Source organism: Labeo rohita, chromosome 20, assembly GCF_022985175.1.
Source record: "Labeo rohita strain BAU-BD-2019 chromosome 20, IGBB_LRoh.1.0, whole genome shotgun sequence".
Classification (NCBI taxonomy): Eukaryota; Metazoa; Chordata; class Actinopteri; order Cypriniformes; family Cyprinidae; genus Labeo; species Labeo rohita.
The window spans coordinates 6,295,792-6,322,244 of record NC_066888.1 but is presented as its reverse complement, the minus strand read 5'-3'; the positions used below and the strand labels follow the sequence as shown (position 1 = coordinate 6,322,244).

Sequence of the window (26,453 nt, the reverse complement as noted above, 5' to 3'; positions counted from 1 at the left end):
CCCTCATATTTTGTTAAAATAAGCATTTTGCAGATTCTTAAAGGGGGATGTAAACTTTTGACCTCAACTGTAAGTAAGAAAATCCAAATGAATTTGGAACATGAGGGTGAATAAATAATGATAGAATTGATATTTTTGGGTGAACCGTATGTTTAGTAACAATTAATCTCTTCAAATTAATCTATCAGGTCTATGTACACTGTTCCCGCCTACTATAAACTCAATATTTGGCCACTTTAGGAGTAATGGAGATTGTGTTTTATCATCTAAATAATGTAAACATATAATCTTTATGTTTAATTTATAAAACTTTTTCAAAACTATTATTTTTAGGCAAGAAAACACATCTTAAGTATTCTCAAAAACCCTTCTGATTGTGAACCTCCAGTTCAGCAGAATTTGTCATACTATACAACCACAACTTAAGTCAATACACATCAGTCAATATGAAGAGTCTGCTGCTTTGGGAATCAAGGTGTGACTGGTTAGAATTTCCAAGCTGCAACAAGTAGGATCATTACCACCATCTCATCGAGGTTAAGAACAATCCTAATTGGGGGGTGTAGTGGAAAGAGTAAGTCTCTTCCATGGGTGTGCTTCTAAATGTAGGGAAAACAAGGCAAGGACAGGATCTCTGATGCACAGTGAACAAGGTCTGCTAAACTATATTAAGGGAGTGATCAAGGGTGGTGCTGTGTGAGAGTTCGTATGTGTGTTTGTTATGATTCGGGGTTGTCCTCTGACATGTCATTCGCTTCATTTGGCCTGTACATGAACGTTAGCAGAAACAGAGCCACATCGTGGGAGCACCAATAGGCTGTGTGCGACGTCACCGCTGACCAGTAGCGGCTCTCCACAAGGCCCTCCCTCAGCTCAAAGTCGATGCGTTTCTCGAGCTCCACTGCAAAACAGTCAAAAGAAGAATGTTAATCTCACAGGTTTTGAGGTCTGGAGTTTTCTAAGCAAAAGCGAATTTGACAAATCATCAAAGCTCTTTATGGAAGCCGTTTCCACCTCAGGTTAGAAAAGAATCTCCAAACTGTGACTTTATTTCTCGCAATTGCGACTTTCTCATATAAGCAATGTTGTATACAATAATTTTAGGGCTGTCACTATTTCTCGATTCAGTTTGGTTACTCAATTTAAAAATCTTAATAAATCATAATGCTATTGTGAATTCACAAACACTACAATTAAATAAATATCTGCAATGCAGGTTTAATATGCGCTTTAATTATTTATATGCGTGTAGGTTACATACGTGCATCTCAGAGCAGCTCAGTTCGCAGTAAATGCTGCTCCACACAAACTGTTATCATTTACATGTGTGGAGCGTCTCAAACTCCATCTCTGCATTTTATAATTGCATTTCATAATATCCTAACTGTTCACCGTGATTTCGCAATTGGCTGTAGCATTTCTATCGTTAAAAATGGCCAAATATTACAGATTAAGTGGACATTTAAATAAAATGTTGTTTAGTCAATAATAAACAAGGATTAGACTGTGCAGTAATGTGTAAAAACAATCGTCAGACCGTTGGCGCCCTATGCAGACCTTTGATATATAGTACATTAATTCTATTGTTTATAATACATTATGTATTTTCACAGTTCAGTTCAATAAAACCATATAATTACTTTGTTTGAACTAATTATTATTGCCTAATTGCTATTATATATGTATTTTAAGTCATTGTAAAGGCTATTGTTTGCTTAGGTATATTTTTATTACCTCAAAGAAGAAAATATATATAATTATTCAATCACTCGATTAATCGCCAGGATAATTGACCGATGACTCAATTACTAAAATAATGGTTAGTGACAGCCCTAAAAAGTTTGACTTTATACCACACAATTACAAATTTATCTCTCCGAACTGTGAATATATTTTGCAACGTGATTTTATATCTCACAACATCTCTGTTTTTCTTAATTGCGACTTTATGTCCCATATCTGTGACTTTATTTCCTATAACTGGAATTGGGACTTTATATTTTCGAACTGTGAATTTTAAAATGTGACATACCTTTATATCTCGCAATTGCGATTTTGTTTCTGATAATTGTGACTTTTTTCATAACGCTTTTCATAACTGCAACTTTATATACAGTATATCTCACACTGTGACTTCACACTGTGTTCTTTCTTAAAATTGCAACTTAATTTCTTGTAATTTCTTGATTTTATATGTTCAAATAATACATTTACAGTCAAACCAAAAATTATTTAGATACCAGATATAATTTTGGATTTTTTTTTTTTTACTGGTGGGTGCAAGACACTGTAGTTCATGTAAGTAAGTAAACGGTGACATATTATACCCAATAATTCCTCATACGGTGGACTACCAGTAAAATTGCTAAAAATATGGGACCAAAAATTATGATGTTTTTGCTTAAGTGTTTTTTTTTTTCTTTAATTTCTTTAATGCAAACTTTTTACACCACAGACTGAACAAAATTAAGAATTGATTGGTAATTGGTTAACAAAGTATTGATATTGATTGATATTGAGTACTGAAAACAAAGTATTCATACTAATAGTTTGGTTGATTGTAATGCATTACATACCTTTCTATCAAAGTTATCTGACATTACCAAAATGAATATGTTCTGACACGGTTTAACTCCAAGTTCTTGTCATATTTTATTACCATTTTCTAAACTATAGCAAATAAACTGTGATAATGTGAGAAATGTTGAAGGTGTCTGAATACATTTTGGTTTGACTGTATGTCTTAAAATGTGACCGTACCTCCATATTGTGACTTTATATCTTATAATTGCGACTGTGTTTCTCATAATTATGATTTTATATCATACGGTGCAATTTTATATCCACAACATGATTTTATATCTCGCTATTGTGACTTTTTGCATAATTGCAATATTATATCTCACAGTATGAATTCATATCTAGCAATAGCCTCTTTCACACAGTAATACCAGTAATACTGGAAGGACTTTACGGTAAACACAAAAAGTCGCTGTTTATACAGGTGTACTGGTAAAGCACCATTCACACATCAGTTTTAAAATACCAGTAAATTTTGTGATATCATCTAAACGGCTGCCCCTAAATGCAACTTTATATCTCACAATGTGAATTTATTTCTTGCTTTAAACTTTATCTCACAATTACCTTTTTCATTTTTATGCAGATGTGGAAACAGGTTTCCATTATAATAAAGAATAAACTTATCAATAAAAACAATTGTTTTCAGAAAAGCTTTCAGAAGTTTACAAAAATATTAGGGGCAAACGAAACTGCAAAGAAAATAGGCCTTATTCATGAAACACAAACAAAACAAGTTTTTATGTAAATTGTTTGTAAAGCTGTTCTGATGAAAACATTTGAAATGTTTGTGTTTTCATGATGTTAGTTGGTACAAAAGAAATGTACGCCTGCTTCCCACATGTAAATGGTGCGTAAAACGTTCTGTGTTCTTTTTGGCAAATGATGACACTGAATTTTTCTTCTTTTTTTTTCGTAACTGTTCAACATTTGGTAAAACGCAGCGCTCGTCACTGTCACTTTTTTACCCAGTCGTCCAATCAGTGGAGGAGGACCGAACAACAATAAAGAAGTTAACATTGCTGGTTACTTAATTTTGATATTCAGTAATGTTCTTCAAAATGATATACTATGAATACGTTACTGCCATGGATCATAGCAATCAAAGCATCTCAACTGGAAAAACACTGTGCCACCAAAGTGTTCTCAAGCGCCACCAGCTGGCCATTTCTTAGAAGAGCGTCTGGCATTTTTTCAGCTGGCTAAAAACGCTTTGTTGGATACAAGTTAATTGAATATTTATTGTTAATCGTATGGCCTATTAGTATTTTTTGCATTCACGCAATATACTACAGTCAAACCTGGGAAGAGAGTCCAGAATATTCCACTGTGTTTCTGCACATGTAACTTACATAGCTGTACTTCATAGGCAGGGATTATGCTATTTGTGACTGAGTGTGCACTTACACCCTATTTACGCATGATTGGAATTCATTAACATACACGTTTCTATCAAATCTGATCTTCACAAACCTTTTCTGAATCCGCAGGAGAGTTTACAGGAAGGTGTGTTTTATGTGCAAATTACTTTGAATTTGCTCATATACTTACACAAGTTTCATGAATGAGGACCATTGTTTGTTTCCAAACAGGTTTCCTTAACCAAAACACTGAAATCATGACATTCTGAAAATAATCAGATAGCACATGTACGTCTGCAAGATGTCTGTTAAAGATCACTTGATCTGGAAAGCATCTGCTGTGTACAAACATCTGTAAGATGTCAGTTTTACATACATTTTAAATCATAAACATCTTAAAGACATCTAATAGACGTCTAAACGACCTATAGACATATTGCATATAAGCAAACACTCTAAAAAATACATCTTGCAGATGTAAAAGCAGTCAAATAGACGTCTCTGTGATGTATGTGTGCTATCAGGGAAGGAAAATTATCACTGTGTACAATGACTTCTTTGTGCAGATGGTGCTTACTGGATGAGTTATCCATTATGGCAGAGGCTGATTGTGACATGCTGGTGTCTCCTGTCTTCTCCTCAATTTTCTCCTCTGTCTTCTCGTCCACTTTATCATCTAACTCCACAGGCCGGCCTTCTTCCCCTTTCTCACAAGCCCCGCCTTCAGAGTCTGATGGCTCCTCCTCCACACCGCCCACCTGTCCACTAGAGCGGGAAAATCTGGAGAACAGGATACCGCCAATGCCTTTACCTATACTTGCCGCTCCTGTGGAAAAAAAAATGTATGTACAGTTAATGTTACTTTTTAAAAGTCATGAAACTGACTTATTTCAGATATCAGGATTGCTACAGCCACATGCCCCATTTTTTTTAAATGATACAAACATTTAAATCTAAGCAGTGATTTCGACAATCTGGTTTATTTCTGATATTTTTGTTTTGGTTAATATATATTATTGCTAAAGGCTTTTCCAAATCTCCAGTTGTTTCTTGTGACACTTTCTAATTGCTTTTTATTGATCCAATGCTTTGCTGAGCTGTTTCTATTTATCGCTTTCTGCACTAAAATCAAGAGCTATAAACTGCAGATACGCAGTAATTGAAGGCAGACTGCCATTATCTCAGTGTTTGGGAAGCGTAATCCTACTCCTACACTGCACACTATACATCCCGCTAGCCCTGCAAGTGTTTTACTCTTCCAGACGTCTTTAATGACCTCTCTCTCCATCTCACCCATGATGCTGGCCTTGCCCAGGCTCGTGATAGACTCGCCGTAGTGTCTGCGGGGCTGTGGAGGGGAGGTGCAGGGGCTCGGGAGACTCTCCGTATCGGACACAGAAGCAGTTTCCTTTGGCGGATTCAGGAGAGTGGGACGGATCTGATCATATGGAGTGGGGCTGGTGGTGTTGTACCTAAAAAAGAAATTATAATGATAAAAAAATGCATTGCATGTTATTGAAACAACTTTTCTTACAATATTTTTCTTTGCATGCAATATTTAAAAAAAAAAAAAAAAAAAAAAAAAAAAAAAATATATATATATATATATATATATAAAATATGTATATATATATATTTTTTTTTTTATGTATTTAGCGAAGACATTATTTTACTCACCAGTGAATCTGGACAGGTGCTATATTACTATAATGCTTCATGATGAGAGGCTCCAACCTATACGCCTACAATGAAACAATTTGTCTTTATTTAGATTGTTATTTATATTTTCTGACTGATATTCAGATATTGTATTTCTTTGATTACAATAATAGGAGCTATAGTGGAAAAAAAAAAATGTGTAGAAACAATATTCACTACTCATTACTAGCAAATTTCACAATTAATTACAAAGAAATGGCAAGTAACACATTAAATTAATGTGATTTTTTTAGTATTTCCTTGTAAAACACCTTTGTTTTATTATTATTTTTTTTTTTGTGTGTGTGTTTTTTTTTTGGTTTGTCATAATTTAAAAATAAAGAATTTAAAAAGGGTTTTTATAGACAATAGAAGAACCTTTTTTTGGGGGGTCCTTAAAGAAACTTTCAGTCAAAAGTTTTTAAAAGAACCATTTTTCTTAGTGTAAAGAAATTTTAATAATCTAAATAACTTTTTTCTCTATAAAGAAGCTTCTATGGAACCAAAAAGTTCCACTAAATGTTTACAGATGCCAGCAAAACAACTTTTTAAGAGTGTGTTTGAATTAATTAGAATTAAGGGATAATTTCAACAGAAAAGAGCTAATTATTAAATGATTACACGTATTTTAATGCTAGAATTAATTTAAAATACAATTATTTTATTGCCGGACTAGGTTTTGTTTCCCAGTTGGCTGATAATATGTATGGACCAGTAACAAGAGAAATCTGATCCTGAGCTATATTTATACTCCAATCTAATCATACTCACTACAGGATCCGTGGGATGGAAGATATTGAAAAGCCTCTGACAGATGGATTTGGGTAGGATGTGGTCCTGCGTTCCGTTGGTTCCAGGACGGACACCTCGCAAAGCCAAGAACACAGCCAGAGGAGATCCCATGCAGAAGAAGTTCTCCACCTACAACCCCAAATCACATGATTTACTGATTAAGACAAACACAAACAGGACGTGAGAAGGAGAAAGGAAGAGTATTGATATACTAACATACCTTGAATTTCAGGGCTGGAGAGGGTCTTGAGGATGAGGTTTGAAAATGCCGAAGCTTATCTTCTAAATCCCTCATTCTGCAAATGAAATATTAAATTACATTTTTGGAGAGGAACATCACACAAACCAGATTACCAGAAGGACTGTCATTGTGAGGTAAAGTGCAGATAAAACTAAAAACCTCTAAATAATACATGACCCTTTAAATGCATCGGAAACAATGGGAGAGCACGAAAATCAATGCAGCTGACAAACAAATGTATTATATATACTGAACTAATAAAACAGGGCTGAAAAAGTTGACGTTTCTAAATTTTAGTTTATCAGACAACAGAAATCAACTACATTTGTACATTTTCTTATGAAAACAAAAGTGGTGCTAGCCATTAGTGGTTAAGATGTTCTTCATGGTTATTAGCAAGTTTATGTTTGCTACAGTGCTCTGAGTGGATACTAGCATGTTGCTAGTGGTTGTTTATGTGCTACAGGAGTGATTTGGGTGGTTGTTACCATGATGCTACATGGGTTAAGGTGGTTAGCATCTTGTTATGCACTCTACAATGTTCTGAATGATAGTTAACATGTTGCTAGAGTGTTTTCTGTGGTTGTCAGCATGTTGCTACAGTGGTTAAGGTGGTTAGCATGTTGCTTTGCAGTTTCCCCTATTGAAAAAAAACATGGTTAGGTATGTTTTGAAGCATGGCAGCTGGTCCTGAGCTGGATATATATATATATATATATAGATAGATAGATAGATAGATAGATATGTATATATAAAAAAGTAACACTTTTGTTTTTGCCCCCATTTTAAGCTGAACTCAAAGATCTAAGACTTTTTCTATGTACACAAAAAAGGCGTATTTCTCTCAAATAGTGTTCACAAATCTGTCTAAATCTGTTAGTGAGCACTTGTCATTTGCCGAGATAATCCATTCACCTCACAGGTGTGGCATATCAAGATGTTGATTAGACAGCATGATTATTGCACAGGTGTGCCTTAGGCTGGCCACAATAAAAGGCCACTCTAAAATGTGCAGTTTTATCACACAGCACAATGCCACAGATGTCGCAAGTTTTGAGGGAGCGTGCAATTGCCATGCTGACTGCAGTTCGTTGTCGTAGCTGACTTGAGTGGGCAAATGCTCACATTCGATGGTGTCTGGCACTTTGGAGAGGTGTTCTCTTCACAGATGAATCCTGGTTTTCACTGTACAGGGCAGATGGGAGACAGCGTGTATGGCGTCGTGTGTGTGAGCGGTTTGCTGATGTCAAGTGACTGATCGAGTGGTCCATGGTGGCGGTGGGGTTATGGTATGGGCAGGCGTATGCTGTGGGCAGGCGTATGTTATGGACAACGAACACAGGTGCATTTTATTGATTGCATTTTGAATGCACAGAGATACCGTGACGAGATCCTGAGGCCCATTGTTGTGCCATTCATCCACGACCATCACCTTATGTTGCAGCATGATAATGCACGGCCCCATGTTGCAAGGATCAGTACACAATTCCTGGAAGCTGAAAACATCCCAGTTCTTGCATGGCCAGCATACTCACCGGACATGTCACCTATTGAGCATGTTTGAGATGCTCTGGATCGACGCATACGACAGCGTGTTCCAGTTCCTGCCAATATCCAGCAACTTTGCACAGCCATTGAAGAGGAGTGGACCAACATTCTACAGGCCACAATCAACAACCTGATCAACTCTATGCGAAGGAGATGTGTTGCACTGCGTGAGGCAAATGGTCAACTACATTTGTACATTTTTTTTTTTTTAAACAGTCCACGGAAATAAATCTAAATGCCACTTAAGATGCAGGTTTTAGTGATTTTGTTGATATTGATTTCATTTGATTCGTAATTGCATTTTTTGAATAAATACACAGATTTACATGAAATATGACATATATTTAATAAAGTGTGCCCTTTTGATCAGGTAAATCAATTACCTGAAAATTAATTTAAGGGAAAACTGTCCCTTAATTGAATTATTTATTTATTTGCATTGGTTTAGAAACATCTTAGGAATACATTTTATCCTTTTTTTATAGTTTTTTTTTTTTTTCAATATCAACAAATCATTCACAAATTGAATTTTTAACTTGAGTATATATTGAATCTTTGACAGTTTTAGTGTTGTTTTTGGTTAAAAAAAAAAAAAAAAACTGTACCCTCAGATTTTGCATCTGCTCTAGAGTGTTCAATGTAGCTGCTTATATCATTTACTTAATATAATGGGAGTGTAAACCTTAAGCACGTGTTACGAAGATCCTCCAGCAGCTGACGCTCTTGTCTGCTAACATCAGCCTCCATGGCATCTGGCACATCTTCATGAACAAAGCGCACAGGGTCCCAACCTGTCATGATGTCAAAAGTGATGACACAGCCGAGCGAGTGGGAGACGATGGACACCTTTCCTTTCTCTGCAAATTCTGGGTTGCGCTCGCAAAAGAGCGTGTAGAGTCGGTTCAACTCTTTGGTCAGACCCCGGGTGATCTGAGGATGCAAGTGCAGTGAGCATGAAACAAACAAGTGTGACACTTCATTTGTGCACTACAAAAGACTAGGACAGAGTGTTCTTTAGTGTATGAGCAGGACATTTAGTCAAATTTTACATTCTTTGAGAGACAGTGAAAGTAGCTCTGCACCAATATCTGCAATATACTACCTATATAAGCACCTGCCTTCTGAATTTGCATGCATCCTGAAATGGAACCTAAATAAGTGACAAATTTGTAATGCTTAAAATAAATAGTGAATAAAAAAACAAGTCAAGTGCATAGGAAATTCAGTAATTGATTTCAACTAAATATTGCTAATCTAAAAATATTCTAATAAGCTAAAATACATAGCACACACAAGTATCAGTTAAAATAATCTGAATAAGCCATTTTGAAGGAATCAGTTGAATAAATGAATCAATAACTTACTCATTAAAGAGACACTGACTTGATGGCATATATATATATATATATATATATATATATATATATATATATACATATATACATACACATATATATACACAGTCATGTGAAAAAGTTAGGACACCCTATTGAATTCCATGGTTTTTCGCGTCAGGACATCATTAAAAAAAAAAAAAAAAACGTGTCCTTGGCTGGTCTTAATATTTCGAAAATAAAACCTCAGATGAACAACAACACATGACAAATTGCACCGTATCATTATTTACTGAACAAAAATACAGCCAAAATGGAAAAGCCATGTGTGACAAAGTTAGGACACCCTTACTGTTAACATTGGAATTAAGAGGGTAAATAACAGTCAAGCACTGCTAATCAAACACCTTTGATTAACTGATCATCAGCAAGTCTGAGTGCCTCTATAAAAGCAGACGCTTTGGCAGTTTGCTGGTCTGGAGCCTTCAGGTGTGTGTTAACACAATGCCAAGGAGGTAAAACATCAGCAATCATTTTAGAGAAGCAATTGTTGCTGCCATCAATCTGAGAAGAGTAATACGGCCATTTCCAAACAATTTGAAGTTTATTCACAAGTGGAAAAACATTGCAGCACAGTTTAGGTCTGCAAAGTTGCATCTGAACAAAACACAAGTCTTCTAGAATAATGTCCTTTGAACAAACGAGACCAAAGAGGAGATGTTTGGCCATGATGCACAGCGCCAAGATTGGTGAAAACCTAAAGAGCATGTCAGCACAAACACCTCATACCAAAAGACAAGCATGCTGGAGGAGGGCTGATCATTTTTGGCTTGTTTTGTAGCCACAGGACCTGGGCACCTCACAGTCATTGAGTTGGCCATGAACTCTTCTGTATATCAAAGTATTCTAGAGTCAAATGCAAGGGGATCTATCCGACATCTAAAGTTGGGCCAAAACTGGGTCATACAACAGGACAATGATCCCAAGCACAGCAGCAAATCTACAACAGAATGGCTGAAAAGAAAAGAATCAAGGTGTTGCAATAGCCCAGTCAAAGTCCAGAGCTTATCCTGACTCAAATGCTGTGTTGAGAGCTGTGCATAAGCAAATGCCCACAAACCTCAATAAACTGGAGCAACGTTGAAAAGAAGAGTGGTCCAAATTCCTCCAGAACGATGTGAGAGACTGATAAAGTCACACAGAAAATGAATGATTCAAGCTATTGCTGCTAAAAGTGGATCTACAGGCAATTGACTCATAGCGTGTACTAACTTTGTCACACATGGCTTTTCCCTCTTGGCTGTATTTTTCCTAAATAAACAATGACACAGTGTGATATGTCATGTGATGATGTTTATCTGAGGATTTATTTTCCAAATTTTAAGACCTGTCAAGGACCAGATCATATATATATATATATATATATATGTGTGTGTGTGTTGTGTGTGTGTGTGTAATTATTAACAGAATTATTATTCTTTTCAAGACACAAATATGCACACGTGATTGGTAGGTGTGAAACTTAAGCTGGAGTCTGCCATTGGACCGGCAAAGCAATTTCCCTAAAACATTACACAGGGCAAATTGTTTTGTAGTCCTTATAATAAATAAAATGTGAATGACAACAGATGACAAAAGAAATTGTGCTGTTGCTATTTTAGCGGAAGCAATTTAAAATTTGTTTAAACATCCATGATCTGATAGGTTATGGACTTGTCTGTGGAATCAAATGCAAGCAGTTAACGACGTCTGAGACAGACGACGCTGGACCTGACTGAAATTAAGTAAGCAAAAGTGATTAGGCCCATTGTTTTATATGGCTCGGTGGTATGATAAGTGTCAAAACGAAAGAGATTTCATTTAGAGACCTGTGCGGGAGTAATCATTTATTTGTTTTTAAATATTTTATGCTTAGATACTTCTATTTTGCGGGACTGACTGAACTGAACTGGATTTGTGTTTTATTATTAAATTAATGTTTCAATTAATTTGCCCCGCAATCATTTTATAGCGCATCAATGCGTAACTGACGCACTGCGAGGATAACAAAGATCCTCATTGAAAATGTTTTTTAAAAGGTCTTTCAAAACAGGTTTATTATACAACAAATTATAGACCTATAATTAAAATTATTAACACTGCAATCATCAATTAGAAAACGTATTTCAAGCACCGACTTTTTTAAAAAGAAAAAAAACAACCTGTTTAACAAGAAATACGTTTCTTCTCTCTTTATTTATTTTATTTATTTATTTTTTCCATTTTGTTCGGGCCACAAGAGAAATATTAAGGAAGTAAATTAAAACATGTAGCTATCATTATCAAGTAGATTCGTCTCTCGTCGTGTTTGCTAGAATATGCACTGTTAATGCAGCGTCAGGTGCCGAAAGTGCCGTCAGTTTTTACTTCACTTTCTATTAAACTGACTGAGATTAGGAGTATTAGCATAACTCTTGCGCAAAGTTTGCACGTTGCTTGTGTGATATCCATTGGTGTGCATTCCTGATTTAAAACAAATATTTACAATATTGCGACGTAACCTTTATACCTTTATATTGTACTTAGCCAATTTGTCCTGTTGTCATTTGTTTTTTTAGCAAAATAAACAGACATTAATTTTGTTTGTTCTTTGGGTCGCGTAAGACTATTGTGAATCTAAAACAGGCTAATATAATCTGGTAAATGTGCTATCATAATTACTAAAAAAAACCCATCACAAATTTTGCACAAATTTTTGGAAATTACCACCACAAACTCAGACATTTGTATGCGAAATTCACGAAAAAAATCGCGAAATTCTGGAGGGAGTGATATATAATGCATGTTAAATATTACAAAGAAAATTAATAGATTTAACATACCAAATTGCAACGTGATCTTTAAAAATTAGGGCTGGCAAACAATTAATCGTGATTAATCGCATACAAAATAAAAATTTGAGTTTGCCTAATATATGTGTGTGTACTGTGTGTAATTATTATGTATATATAAATACAAGCACATTCATGTATATATTTAAGAAACATTTACAAGTATATTTACAAGTATTTATTATAATTTTTATAGAATTTATATTATATATAAATAAAAATATTTTGTACATAACATATTTCTCTCAAATATATACATTAATTTGTGTGTATTTATACATGCATAATAATTACACACAGTACACACATATATATTAGGCAAACTCAAACTTTTTTTTATTTTGTATGTGATTAATCGCGATTAATTGTTTGACAGCCCTACTGCAAATGTAATGCTACAAATATATTTAAATACATGACATACACTTTTTAACAGAAATTGCATTTTAGTACATTTGACTGTACTTATTAACTGTATTTAAAAGACAATAATTATAAAATTACATATTACTCATGGGTCAAAAAAAAAAATCAGCTAATTGCATTTAATATGAATTTAAACTTTGTTACTTTTTTCCAAATCAATTAACATGTAATTCAGACATTCAGTTCACATTTAAGTATATTAATTTACAGTATACTATTTTCGTAATATAGTTTTAAATTTTAACAGTATGCTATAGTGTAATTTTTTTTTGACATAGGAAAACCTTCTTTTAAAAAAACGTGATGCTGCCTTATATTTTGGGCAAAATGAGATATTTTAGAAGGTATCATAATTATGCATAATTTTTATTGTACGGCCTTTGCATAAGGAACATGAATATGATGCCTTAAAAATGTTATGTACTAGATTTTGTCTAGTTTATAGATTAGAACGTGTAGTTTATAGTGGATTGGACAGATAAAAAATTAAAAACAATGAGTAAATGAATACATAGAAATGAAAGAATACATCACCTCATCTCTGTACAAAGGGCTTGTGTAGTACATAATGTCCATTGCACTGCTGTTCAGCATGTCTCTCAGACCCCGCACTTTGTCTGGAGTAATGGAGTCCACTGTGTCTAAAAAAAGTACAAATGATCATACATAAACTGCATCTATCAAAGCTAATAGTTTTCAAACATAATGCACTTTGTTTTTTTATTATTGTCTATAGTCAATACCTCCATCAAGGGCGAGTTTAGATCGCCATTCCACAGGAAGGAACTCAACGTGTTCATTTGTTCGGTCTGAAAAGTGCTTCTCCTCCATCTTGCGGGCAGCATCACGCATCCTAACCATCAAAGAAATGCATCAGCTAGTTATAGATCTAGATGACCAGCTTTATGCCGAATCAGGCGTGTGATTGGTGGACTCACATGCTTGTATTTCTAATGATACGCCCCTGATCCATCTTCTGGCCAATCCCGTGTACCACAAAGACTATGTGTGTTGCTTCAGGGGGCGTGTCCTCTGGAGCCGCCTCCTCCACGTAACCTCGATGGAGACGGGTCCCGCTGCTGGACGCTAACCAGACATGAAGAAAGAAACTTTGCTATTTTGTAACACTGATAATCACATTGACAATAACAGTGACTTCACTTAAAAAACCTTAAAGGTACTGAATGTGTGCTTGTAATGTACTTTAAATCTTAAAAGAATTATGTAAAAAAACTGTACTTGCAGATAACATAATATGAAATAAAAAGCCATTGTTCATCTTAAAGGGATATTTCATTCTAAGACCTTCGTTCATCTTCGGGACACAAATTAATATATTTTTGATGAAATCCCAGAGCTCTTTGACCCTGCATAGACAGCAATGCAACACGTTCAAGGCCAAGAAAGGTAGTAAGAACATCATTAAAATAGTCCATGTGTCATCAGTGGTTCAACCTTAATGTTATGAAGCTACAAAAATATGTTTTGTGCACAAAGAAAACAAAAATAACGACTTTATTCAACAAATTCTTCTCTTCCGTGTCAGTCTTCGAGGGATTTTAACCTTTCTGGGCCTTGAACATGTCAGTTGTGTTACTGTCCATGCAGGTTGAGAAAACCCTTGTATTTCATTAAAAATATCTTAACTTGTGTTCTGAAGATGAACGAAGGTCTTACGGGTTAACCCTTTAAGTGTATTGTCAACATTTATTTACCCTCATTTTCCTGTATGAGTTTCTTACTTTTGTTGAACTTAAAATAAGATATTTAAAAAAATAAAAAAGTATGAGATTTTAAAAAGTGCACTTTGTAAATCACAGTTTTACTTTAAAGTGCATGAATTATATTTAAATTATATATATATATATATATATTTATATATATATTTTTTTTTTTAATGCTATGAAGTACAGTTCACAATTTAAATTGTAATGTTGCTCAATATTACATTGAAAAAGTATTTTAATACACTGTAAATGTACTAAATTGCAACTTAAACATTAGAGTAGTCAACAGAAAAGTCAAAGTTAACAGAAGTAATTAAGAAGTCACATATAAAGATATAAAATTGAAAGAATTATAAAAAAAAATAAGGATGAAAATTAGTTTTTGAGTCAAAAACGTTTTGAGCTATAATATTAAATTACATTTAATATAAATTTAAAATGTAATACGTTTTTACTTAATTGCAATTAACATGCGCTTAAAGGAGTAGTTCACTTCAAAAAATTTACAAATAATGTATTCACCCCGTTGTCATTGAAGATGTTCATGCCTTTCTTTCTTTAGTTGTAAAGAAATTATGTTTTTTTAGGAAAGCATTTCAAGAATTATCTCCATATAGTGGACTTCAATGGTGCCCATGGGTTTGAACATCCAAAACGCAGTTTAAATGCAGCTTCAAAGGGTTCTAAACAATCCCAGCCAATTGTCTAGCTAAACAATCATCATTTTCTAAAAAAAATCTATTTTTTTAATACTTTTAACCTAAAATGCTCGTTTTGTCTACCTCTGCCATGCGAATGCGTACTCTGTGTAATCTGGGTCAATACAGTTAGAGTATGTCGAAAAACTCCCATCTCATTTTCTCCTCCAATTTTAAAATCGTTCCAACATCACTGCAGAAGTACCAACCCAGTGTTTACAAAGTGAACATGCAAAGAAAAGGTACAATACAAAAAAAGGTAAAACAGCGATGTAGGACCAGACAAGATGTGCGGTTAAAAAGCATAGAAATTGTTATTTATTTTTTAGAAAATGACCGATTGTTTAGCTAGATAAGACCATTATTCCTTGGCTGGGATCGTTTAGAGCCCTTTGAAGCTGCATTAAAACGCATTTTGGACGTTCAAACTAGCGGGCACTACAGAAGTCCACTAAATGGAGAACATTCCTGAAATGTTTTCCTCAAAAAACATAATTTCTTTACGACTGAAGAAAGAAAGACATGAACTTGATGACAACAGGGTGAGTACATTATCTGTATAAAAAAAAAAATCTGGAAGTGAACTCTTTTAAGTGTCCGAAAACATTACATTTAATTGGCACTTAAGTACATTCTTTTAAAGTATATTATTTCAGTAATAATTACTCTTTTTCAAACTTTTTTTCACAAGGGTTATCTATTTTACATCACAGTCAATACATAACATACTCTCTTAATTCAATAGTACAAAAGCATTAAAGACCCTGTGAAACAGAAGTTTTTGTTTTTGTCTTTTAGTCCACATCTATTTCCTCTGAGATAATCTGTATGCTAGTGTATTCCAAAAATGTACATTAAGCAGATACATCATTTTAAAAAATTACTTCTCTTTCTCCTCTGGGAAACCAGACCTACAATATTAATGACTCACAGATTGGTGTCCCATTAAATGCACACAATGTAAAAATTCCTCCCACAGCATTTAACTAGCAAACCATGCACTGAAATTGCAATAACACACCAGTATACTACACTTTACATGGCAGAAATAGTAAGAGGTATGCCAGGGGTGTTCAGACTCAGTTCTGGAGGGCCAGTATCCTGCAGAGCTTAGCTCCAACTTGCCTTAACACACCTGCCGGGAAGTTTCTAGTATGCCTAGAGCTTGATTAGCTGGTTCAGGTGTGTCTAATTGTGGTTAAACCTAAACTCTGCAAGACACCAGCCATCCAGGACTGAGTTTGGGTACATGATATTAAATTGTATTCATTTATGTTATTTTGAGTTCAGCCATTGTGAATGGCTATTTACAAAAAAAAAAAAAAAAAACTGGGTGAACCCTTCTACATGTCCTGCCCAAACTTCCAGTTTCAACAGACAACACAAAACTTAAGGTAGAACACTGATCAAACCATTTCATGTGGTCTTTAAATGAACAACACCACTGAGAATGTACTTACTAATCAAGGTTGTTACAAACCTTTGGAGAATCCCAGTTTCTGAGTAACAGTCCTTGCGATCTTTGAAGTGGTAGCATCGCTGTAGAGGTACACTTCATCCACGCTGTGCCAGTCCACGTGGCTCCGGCTCAGTTTCAGACTGTGAATGGCTGAATGAATTAAGGGGCAGAAGTCAAACAGGCCTGTTTCAAATTACCCGACTGTTAAGTAATGTCTAACCAGCTCAGATCGTTTCCGTTAAGGGTCTTTGGACTATTTGCAAACACAAGTGACAATCAATAGCCCTTCTGTAGTATACATGTCTCCAGTATTTGTCTTAGATTAAACGTGTGTCATATGAGACAAAACAGGATGTCTGGGTTGGGTTGTGGTTCATTCATGACCATGCCTCTGCGTCAGCTGAATTAAGCGTCAATGTTAAGTCGGCTTTTTTGTGTGCTTGACCCCTATAACAAAGCTTCCTAACCTTGAGTCCTACATGGTTTATTACCATCTTTGCTGTCCACGGTGGTGGTCACCGCTTCCGTGTCAAAGGTGTCTTTCATCTGCTGGCCTCGGAAACGAGCCAGATGCTCCAGTTCAATGAGGTCACTGTCCTCTTCCTCCAATGGCAACCAGGTCCCGTCCGTGAACCACTGGCCTCTCATGACCGGGATGTGGTCCTGTTCTGTAAAAGCGAGCAGTATGAGTCGTTATCTGTTCCTAAAGCAACATTTCATGACTTAAAGGAGACATCGAATGCAAAATCCAATTTTACATAGTGTTTGCATATGAATGTGTCTTAGCAGTGTGAACACTCTTAATTATCAAGCCGTTTTTGATTTTCTGAGCATTATGATGACATTTTGCTCAAGCCCCGCCCACAACCGCTGACAGACTGTCCCATACTAGCATATGTCCACCATTTTCTCCACTCGAGCAGCTGTAGCGACAATCATGTCTCATAAGCAAAGCATGTATTTTGTAGTTGGATCGGAAAGTGAACATAAGAGCACCGAATACACAAAAAATGCAAGAGAGGGGTAGAGTGAGCAGCAGCTCATTAACATTTAAAGAGACATGCATCTAAATGGGTTGCTGTGAACAGAGCTGTTTTTTACAAGGTGGTGTTGTTGTTACATGACCATTAAGGAATTTTAACCAAAGTCCCTAAAAAATCAGACCAACTTGTGGAAAATGGGCATCCGATGTCCCATTTAAGATTTTTGCAAAGATTTCTGTTGTCGTAGTGTCTTATTTTACGGTTTATGTTTTTTTGCGATTAATTAAATTACATTATACTTGTTTTTAAGGTGCATAATGACATCACTTTTTGTGGCATGCATAAAGTCTATGCTTCATATAGAGAAAAGCAATATTTTACTTTTTTCTTTCAGTTTGCGTGCTTTATAAATGCACATTCAGCGATGCCACTTTGTTTATTCCTGAAGTGAACTTTTAGCTGTATGGTAGTTTGATTCACTGTTTTGGACTGTGAACACAGTTTAAACTTGGGAACGTGAATGAAACGAATGGCATGGCTTTTATGCAACCAATTTCAATGCTAAATCATGTCTAGACGTCTGGCTACAATTTATTGTACAAATGAAAGACTGTAAATTGTAGTGCTTAGTGGTTTTAAAGGGATTGTTTATCCAGAAATGAAAATATTGTCATCATTTACTCACCCTCATGTTGTTCCAAACCTATGAATTACTTTCTTCAGCTGAACACAAAATATTTAGAAAAATGTTGGTAACCAACAGTTGGTGATATCGCATATTGTTTTCCATACTATAGAAATTAATGTCTACCAGCAACTGTTACTGTTTCGGTTGCCAACAATCTTCTTTTGTGTTCAACAGAACAAAGGAACCTCACAGGTTTGGAACTAATTGAGAGTGAGTAAATGATGAATTGTCATTTTTGGGTGAACTATTCCTTTAACGTCCGGTCACATCTGTGTGTAATCTCAGTGAACTTTTTACAGCCAAAAAATAGTTTGTTGTCTATAGTCAATCGCTTACAATTGTACACCTCACACAGAAATCAATTAAAATCCAGCAGCTCCAATTTCAAAGATCTATGGGATTTCTGTTGTCGTAGCATCTTTGATCACCTAGTGTGATGAATTTATGGTCTTTGCGATTAATTAAATTACATTATATTTGTTTTAAGGTGCATAAATAACATATATGCTTTATATTTAGAAAATTAATATATAGATTTCACTTTTTCTTTCAGTTTTCATGTTTTTTTTTTTTCTTCAAACACCTAAATTCACATGCAGCAATGCCACTTTGTTCATTCTTGAAGTGAACTTTTGCCTGTATTGTAATTAGATTCACTGTTTTGGACTGTGAACACAACATGAGTACAGAATGACAACTGATACGCAACCAATTTCAGCGCTGTATAAACATGTCTGGATGTCTTGGCAATTTATCATACAAATGCAAGATGTAAATGTAAATGAAAATATTGTTATCATTTACTCACCATCATGTTTTTCCAATTCTGTATGATTTTTTTTTCCTGCTGAACACAACATATTTGGAAAAACGTTAGTAATCAAATACTTGCTGATAGCCATTTTTTTCCACAAGTCAATGTCTGCCAGCAACTTTTTGGTTAGTATTTTCTTTTGTGTTCAACAGAACAAAGAAACCTCACAGGTTTGAGAGTGAGTAAAACTTGAGAGTGAGTAAATGATGACTGAATTGTCATTTTTGGGTGAACTATTTCTTTAATGTCCGGTCACATCTGTGCGAAATCTCAGCAAACTTTTGTGGGCAAAAACTAGTCCATTGTCTATTGTCAATCGCTTACAATTGTACACCTCACACAGTAATCAATTAAAATCCAGCAGCTCCGATTTCAGAGATCTAAAGGATTTCGGCTGTTCTAGGGTCTTTAATCACCTAGTGTGACAAATTTATGGTCTTTGCGATTAATTAAGTTACATTATATTTGTTTTTAAGGTGCATAATGACGTCACTTCCATGTGATGAATATAAAGTCTATGTATCATATAGAGATAGATCTCACTTTTTCTTTCAGTTTACGTGTTTTTTTTCTTCAGACACCTAAATTCACATTCAGCGATGCCACTTTGTACATTCTTGAAGTGAACATTTGCCTGTATCATAATTACATTCACGGTTTTGGACTGTGAACACTAAGGATGAACTTGAGAATGCGAGTACAGAATGATGTGACTGATATGCAACCAATTTCAGTGCTGTATAATCATGTCTAGATGTTTTGGCTACAATTTATCGTACAAATGAAAGACTGTAAATTGTAGTGTATAGCAGTCTTAAAGGGATAGTTTACAGAAATGAAAACTCACCCACATGTTGTTCCGGTATGAATTTCTTTCTTCTGTTGAACAGAATTTTTTTTTTTTTTAAATGTTGGTAACCAAACAGTCGCTGATATCCATTTTTCCATGCTACTGAAGTCAATGACTAACAGCAACTGTTTGGTTACCAACATTTTTCAATCTTCTTTGATGTTTTAAAAAGAACAAAGAAACCCACAGGTTCGGAACAACTCGAGGGTGAGTAATATAATGACAAAATTTTCCTTTTTGGGTGAACTATATTACTCTCTAACCTATTAGAGAGTAATATACTACTATTACTAATATCTACTTAATATCTATGTAATATCTATTACTAATAGTAGCCTCAGCACACTTTTGCGGGCAATAAATGGTCTATTATCTATTGTCAATATCTCACAATTGTACAACTCACACAGAAGTCATTTAAAATTCAGCAGCTCCAATTTGAGCGAAGTGTGACCAACCTTTCAATAACAAAATAAGATTCTGTCAGAAATTATGAATTATAATTTACTTACATTATTACAAATACAATAAGAGAAGTTACACTATGGTGCTCCATTAGTAAAGTAGCTAAAAAGACTATTGCAATCCATTTGAGGAACAAAAAGCCACATTCAAACCAAGGAGACTGACATCAGTTCTAAAGCAATGACTTTCAGATCAAGTTTGAAATGGGGCTCATTAAGATTTGAAAGCTGGCAGTGATTTTTTTGGCAAATAATGACTTACATTTCAGTTTTTTTAGAATGAGATTTGACATACAGCACATGAACTGTATACTACTTTTAGGATAGCCTACCTTTTATGATGCTTTTGCAGCTTGACACCATGTAATTCGTTGCATGTGTAAGAACTGTATGAACATTTTGCAAAACAAAACATAACATTTTTTTTTTTTTTTTTTAATGCAAGCTTGTTAAATATACTCACGGTTCCAGTATACAGGATAACAGTCTTTCTTTTTGATATCCACCTCGTAGAGTCCTCCACGCACGCATACTGCGTCCACGTTGATGCTTTCTGAATCCAGCTCCGTCTCGTCTGAGCATCCAGCAGCATCCGCGCTCTCGGGTACCGGTTGCGCTGCCAGCGCCGCCGATTGTCTCCGGACCGTCGGTGCTTCGGATCCTGACGGTGACTCGAATAAATCCTCAGCTTCTTCCGCCGCATCCCTCCGTTTGACCTCGTTCGGATTAAGTTCGCAGTATTTGCGATACGCCAACTCGATTTTCAAAGAATCGTGTCCAACAAACGGTTTCCAGGTCCTCTTGTCCTCTTTGTAGAACCAGCGCACCTCTTCGGGTCCGAGCTCCGTGACAACTTCCCCGCGGTGCCGCGAGCTGTTGGAGCGGTTGCGCTTTTTCGTGGTGACGTTGCCGTCACTTTCGCTGTAGTTCGGGTCGCCGGTGATGTCGAGATAATCTGAGTCGGGATCGGAACCGAGACGGCCATGATAGCCGGCGAAACCCTCTTCCACCAGGCCTAGCATCAGTTCGCGTTGGCCTCGGGGCAGCGGCAGATGTCCGTCCATGCCCGACTGAACCGCATCCATCCCGGCGCGTATCACATCGCCCGTGGGCTCGTCAAAGCAGGACGTACACGCATCATCCATCCTTCCCCATTCACTGCCGATGACATTTTCCCTGCTTTGCGAACAACTCAAAGACGTTTTGTCCTGACAAGCGCTCATCACTGTCACCGCTTTCTAGAAAACAGCAAACGGAGCGATTTCAGCCCGGTCAGCTGATTATAATCACAACAAATCTAACGATGTCAAAACCTCTCCTTCCCTCGGCGCGACCAGAGCGGCCAGCATCTGTACGGACGCGTCAATCACACACGCTGGACTTGAAACTCCATTCAATAAAGTCGAAATCACTCGCACAGTCCTCAACTTACAGGGCGGACACGCCAACCTGTTCACTTTCCATTAATACGCCGACTGTATTTCTCCCTGTGGAGCCCCTCTTGCTCTTTAGCGGCGTCCGACTCGTGAATGAATCTTTCTGTTGAGTCGGATCTTTTCAGTGAATTAGTTCGACCGGTTCGCAAAATCAGTCCGAACGAGTCGCCCACGACTGAATCTATCCGAGCGGTCATCGAGTCCATACACCAACTTCGACATATCACATATTATTTCTAACGTATAGCCGACTAGAGTATGCTTTATAGCCTATTTATATCTTTATGTGGCTGTGACAGTAAACGTACTGCGTCGTGTACGTCATATAAAACAAAATATGCTTTTAAGCATAGTGTACTCTCTGTTACAATATGATGCCACTTTGCATTTATTTTGGCATTGTACTCATTCAGAGATGCAAAAACAGAGAAATTTATCAATTAAAATATTCAGTGAAAATTTTCTTTTTGGCCTCACGGATGAAAAGTGCCTTTATTTAATTGATTTACTTACATTTGTGACCAAATTTCACATTCGTAAATGCAAGTTTGCTAATTGAAAACTAAAATCTAAACACTAGAACTAAAAATGATAAAATATTTGTTTTTAAAAGTATTTATTTAGTATTTATTTATTTACAAAGTAATGAATAAATGTATTTATTTATTTTAGTATTTAATATATATCATAAACTATTACTCTGCTTTATTTTGCATAGATAATAATATAGTGTTCAGTATCTGCATTTGAACGAAGGTGCATTTTTACATTTTATTTTATTATTTAATTTAATGAAATGTGATTTTATTTTATTTTATTTTATTTTAACAACAAGAAACAGAACTGCATTGAAATACCATAACATAAAGGAAAGGAAACACAAACATGCGTTTTTTAATTGAAAAAAAATGACGCTACATTACGTGATGACGTAAAAAAAACTGATAATTTTTGAACCGGTTCAGTGAAGCGATTTGTTTGAAAGAGCCGATTCGCGAAATGAATCGAACTTCCTTCCACTATCTTGCTGTAACGCTCCTCCCTATGCGTGACGGTATTGGAGTCATGTGCGGATTTGTTCCTCTGGGCTACCGTAGCTGTCACAACCGGAAGTTTACGTTAGTGAGTCTTGTAGGGTGACAGCCCAAAGCTAGACTGCATAGAATACAAGATTACCGCACTTAAAAAAAACAAACAAACAAAAAAACAAAGTATTTATTTTATCAGACGTACCGGCATTTATGCGCACTGCATTAATGTAACATTTTAAGCATGGCTGCGGAGTTTTTAGTAATGTTGTATGAGTATTCTCCTGTCTTTTACATTACTGTCATATCAGTATGTTTCATTATCACTGTGGCTGTTGTGTTGGGCTGGTAAGTTCATATTTAGACGGATAAACTAGCATTTTAAAGAAGTGTTAGATGGTTTGTGTTTGGTTTGGACTTTTTATGATGTCAGGTTGATGGTTTTTGTTTTTAATGTGGCATCTTCAGTTCCCTCCTAAAAGCAGAAGTTGATGGTAACATCCTTAATCTGTGTCTAAATATCTTTGGTTTTATCTGTCAAGGTTTGGATTTGATGTCCCGGTCATTTTACGCAGTTCAGATGAGGCTGAGTCTTTAACACCCGTCCCTGAGAGGAAGATGGTGCAGGTGACCAATCCCTTCGCTTTAGAGATGGACTCTACGGTTGGGACAGTAACTGGTGAGAAATATATAATAACAATGTTGAATCTATCAAAGAGTCGAACGTAGTCAATAAGTGTATGTGTTTTCTCACTATGCCAGAGGGTGTGAATTTGCAGCCGTATTGTCTTGAAGACTGTGTCCTGAGCTGTTTTTGGGGTTGTGGGGTCCAGGCTCTCCAGGCGGCCCTTCAGAGTCACCAGCGTGAGGTCCCGCTCAGCACACCAGAGCTGTTTCAAGAGGCTCTGGAGTTCAGCTACCATCACCACCAAAGCTTCAAGTATCCTTTTCATTTCTCTTAGAAATAGCCTCATCGTAATTTAAACAGATCCACAGGGAGAGTGAGGTATGCTGTGCCACTTTTTACTTAGGGTTTCCTCTAGGTAAAAGAAGGTAAAAACTGTATATCTAAATTAATATATTTCAGGATGCATGCAGGCAAATGAAATGAGAAAACTGAAATGACTATGAAAATGTGATTCAGAGACAACTTCCTACATTAGAGGTAAACTATATCATGTCATAATGATGACTGTACATAAATTTATAAAACATACATAAATCAGTAAAAAAAAAAATTGTATACAATATACATAAACTAGTTAAAATATGATGTATATTTCAAATAAAACAAATAAAAACCATTCATAAATCAAAAACACAACAAAAACAGTAATATTGTGCAATATTATTACAAATAAAGATTAGTTAATAAAATATGAATAAAATATTTATGTAATTTATTCTTGCAATTTGAATAAATATAAAAGTATATTGCTATTCTATTTGATATATTGATTTTTATTTGAATATATTTCAAAATGTAATTTATTCCTGTGATCAAAGGTGAATTTTCAGCATCATTTCTCCAGTCTTCCATGTCACATGATCCTTCAGAAATCATTATAATATGCTGATTTGTTGTTCAAGAAACATGTATTATTATTATTATTATTATTTAAAACAGCTGAGTAGATTTTTTCAGGATTCTACGATGAATAGAAAGATCCATAGATCAGTATTTATCTGAAATAAAAAGCTTTTGCAACATTTTACACTATATTGCTCAAAAGCTTGAGTCAGTATATTTTATTTATTTACTTTTATTTATGCTGTAAATTGATCAAAAGTGATGATAGACATTTGTAATGTTTAAAAAACTATTTCATATAAATGCTGTTCTGAACATTCTATTAATCAAAGAAATTCTACTCACCTGTTTTCAACATAATAATTTTACTGATTTTTTTTTTTTTTTTTTTTTTTGAACTTTTTTTGAGCATCAAATCAGAATACTAGAATAATTTCTAAAGGATCAAGTGACTGGAGTAATGATGATAAAAATTCAGCTTTGAAATCACAGGAATAAATTACATTTTAAAATATATTAAGATAGAAAAGAGTTAAATAGATACAAATATAATATTTTATAATTGTACTTTTTTGCTGTACTTTGGATTAAATAAGTGCAGATAAATATTTGTATTAGAATTTTAGTATTACATCTGTATATGATTTCCTAAATATATGGTGAGAAAACCATCTTTGTTTTCACTGTGACAAACCATTTTTAAATGAATATGATGGAACACAATTTCATGCTTTGCCCTTAACATAGCGTTAGCATACAGAAAGAAGAAAAAGAAGAATACCTCACCCAGATGCCTCCAGATCTCGGAGTAACCGATTTTGGGTCGCTCCCGCGGGATCGATACCCCTTGGTGGCTGTGTTGACCCTAGCCAATACGGAAACCAGGGACAACTACAATATTGTAAGCAGCAGTCTTTCTTTATCAGATTTGCTTGATGGGAATAGATGAAGTCTGTTATTCTGTTGTTTTTCTAGGTGGCCAGTGTGACAGTGCTCCACATTCCTGATGACAAATACAGGCTCTCTGCGAGGATCTTGTTTCAGTATCTTCTCACTGCACAAGGGAATTTATACGATCTGAAGGTATGAAAACGGTTTGCAACATTGTAATTGTCTTCTGTTTATGGATCAGTTCTTGTATGCTCATTTTGATCACACTTAACCTTCATCACCTAGTGTCCCTAAAGCAAAATGGGACAGTGTATAATTATACACCATTAATTAAGTTCCTTGTCTAGAGCGGGGATTGTGTGCTTAAAACTGTTCTTTCTCCACAGCCTCTCTTCATGTCAGCAGACAACAGCAACTTGTCTGGAACCACAGAGCCTTCGACTAGTACTCAAGGGGTGGAGCCACAGCCCGAAAGTCCAGGTGAGAAAGGGGAGGAGTCTGATTCGGAAGGGGAGTGGCCTGATGCCCAAGGCAGAGACTGTGTGGTGTGTCAGAACGCACCGATCAACAGAGTGCTGCTGCCATGCAGACACGCATGCGTATGCGACGGCTGCGTGTGCCACTTCCAGCACTGTCCTATCTGCCGAGCGTTTGTCCTTGAATCTTTTGCTCTGGCTAACCAACCTTGTGATGATGAAGAAGAGGAGGAAGACTTAATAGAAGACTAAAACTGTGTAAACTCAGTATTAAAAGCAAGCCTTTGCTGGAAAAGCTAAACTCGAAAAGGAAAAGTAGCATCTTTAAAGGTAAAGAGATGCAGGCAGCTGACCTTTAACCCCAAGTATGGACGCTATTAGAATAATTTCAGTTTTAGACTTTTGAAGTTGAGCGTGCTTGTAAAATGTGTTTAATATAGAGATTTTAAGTTGAATAGAATATTTATTTTTTTCTCATAATATTGGTTGAACTAACAAATACATATTTCAGAATGAATCGTTGTGGAAGTTTTGTGGATTTTGAGAGATACAGCGATA

The 26,453-nt window shown here is 35.6% G+C and overlaps 2 protein-coding genes across 4 annotated transcripts; one reads left to right on the top strand and one right to left on the bottom strand.

Annotated features, from left to right (window-relative positions):
- ddhd1b (DDHD domain containing 1b) lies at positions 1-22,125 on the bottom strand. Of its 2 annotated transcripts, none has more exons than XM_051138533.1 (13): positions 20,997-22,125; positions 17,202-17,402; positions 16,756-16,884; positions 13,789-13,936; positions 13,594-13,703; positions 13,385-13,491; positions 8,903-9,150; positions 6,652-6,727; positions 6,411-6,560; positions 5,619-5,683; positions 5,235-5,413; positions 4,519-4,767; positions 1-901 (listed from the first exon to the last, which is right to left on the bottom strand). In XM_051138533.1, the coding sequence occupies exons 1-13, from the start codon at positions 21,754-21,756 to the stop codon at positions 720-722; spliced, it is 2,604 nt and encodes an 867-aa protein (XP_050994490.1). In that variant the 5' UTR covers positions 21,757-22,125; the 3' UTR covers positions 1-719. The 2 variants fall into 2 exon arrangements, with proteins under 2 accessions (XP_050994490.1, XP_050994491.1); XM_051138534.1 differs by having other exon boundaries at positions 17,226-17,402; positions 20,997-22,122.
- Positions 21,118-26,412, top strand: cgrrf1 (cell growth regulator with ring finger domain 1). Of its 2 annotated transcripts, none has more exons than XM_051138537.1 (6): positions 21,118-21,200; positions 23,540-23,676; positions 23,760-23,937; positions 25,282-25,429; positions 25,504-25,611; positions 25,806-26,412. In XM_051138537.1, the coding sequence occupies exons 2-6, from the start codon at positions 23,616-23,618 to the stop codon at positions 26,145-26,147; spliced, it is 837 nt and encodes a 278-aa protein (XP_050994494.1). In that variant the 5' UTR covers positions 21,118-21,200; positions 23,540-23,615; the 3' UTR covers positions 26,148-26,412. The 2 variants fall into 2 exon arrangements, with proteins under 2 accessions (XP_050994494.1, XP_050994493.1); XM_051138536.1 differs by lacking the exon at positions 21,118-21,200 and adding an exon at positions 23,076-23,345.
- Positions 26,413-26,453: the final 41 nt, after the last annotated feature.